Here is a 1,196-nt window from a genome sequence, read left to right as displayed (position 1 = left end):
CTTTCATGCTCAGCTAGCCTCCATCATTGAGGTTTTGGCGAATGCAGCCGTTGCCGAAATCTGCAAACTTGTAGATGACGGCCATGCTGCCTTACGGTTGGAAATTTCCCATAGRCAGAAAGAAATCGATAACCTGCGGAGGAAGCTGCTTTTGACAAAATTCCATAATTCTCGGCGGAGCGCAGAGAGATTTGGAGCCCTGCGACGCACAGTTCACAGGCGAGTGGACACGGATCATGTTGCCCGGGAGAGAGAGAGCTTCGTAGAAAAGGCAAAAAGCAGACTTGGATATTGTAGGTTTTTTTAAACCTTATTTCTACACATTAAAAATGATGTGTAATGTAACGTTTATGAAGGGTTCTCTTTTCTGGTGCAGTGGAAAATCGTTTTGCCTATAGTGAAGGGGGCAAATGTATGCAGGATGTCACCAACCGGAGAGACGCAGGACGCACAGCGACAGACCAGGATGGGGCCATGCAGGTCAATTGTCATAGACACGGTCAAATTGATTATTTGTGTTCTCATATTTCAAATGTTGGTGGGGATATATTTCTAATAAATCATTTTCTGCTGAATACAAAAACACAGATGGCAGATATGCAAGAGGCACCTCTTATCAAAATGGAAAATCTTGACACCAGCATYACGGAAGGTATTATGCAACTTATCATGTCTATGCAATTTACACTTTATGTTGAGTAAAGCCTTCYATGTTTATTGCCGTATTTGATTTACTTCTTAGTCATTACCCATAACTAATAAATAAGGCAAAGAAGAAGCAGTCTCCACTACAGGAAGCTGATGTTGTGCTTTACATTGACCCATTTCAGAGATTGTCCAACCGGTCAGTGAGAGCAGTGAGAAGATCATTGTAGCAGAACCAGGTTCTTCATCATCTACTGAAACCACAGACCTTCTGGACCAGCAGGGCAACAGACACAGAGCTCCAGACACCTCACTCAATATKGAACCTGYAAACCAGACSTTCCAGCATCCAGCYTCACAATACAACAGAGCAAGACAGGACCATCAGGTTGCTGAGGGTGTGACCTGGGAAACTGACCATCAACCCATAGAATACAGCCTGTCCCAATGGACAGAGAACCAAGAGACTGACAACCAAACTGTGAATGCTCCTCACAATGCCTGGCCAGACTTCAAGAGGCTGTCTGGACATCCAGAGAGGAGAGGGGTGT

General features: G+C 44.7%; 1 protein-coding gene across 1 annotated transcript in view; it reads left to right on the top strand.

Moving 5' to 3' along the window:
- The first annotated feature begins 6 nt into the window (after positions 1 to 6).
- LOC111966909 (uncharacterized) overlaps positions 7 to 1,196 on the top strand; it is a 4,884-nt gene continuing 3,694 nt past the window's right edge. The window contains exons 1-4 of the mRNA XM_023991856.1: positions 7 to 293; positions 377 to 480; positions 589 to 652; positions 831 to 1,192. Of these exons, the coding sequence (XP_023847624.1) occupies positions 415 to 480; positions 589 to 652; positions 831 to 1,192 (492 nt within the window). The 5' untranslated portion in view covers positions 7 to 293; positions 377 to 414. The remainder of the gene's footprint in view (positions 294 to 376; positions 481 to 588; positions 653 to 830; positions 1,193 to 1,196) is intronic.

The sequence above is a fragment of the Salvelinus sp. IW2-2015 genome, linkage group LG7 (genome assembly GCF_002910315.2).
Source record: "Salvelinus sp. IW2-2015 linkage group LG7, ASM291031v2, whole genome shotgun sequence".
NCBI classification, from domain to species: Eukaryota; Metazoa; Chordata; class Actinopteri; order Salmoniformes; family Salmonidae; genus Salvelinus; species Salvelinus sp. IW2-2015.
This window is presented reverse-complemented; position numbering and strand designations above follow the sequence as displayed.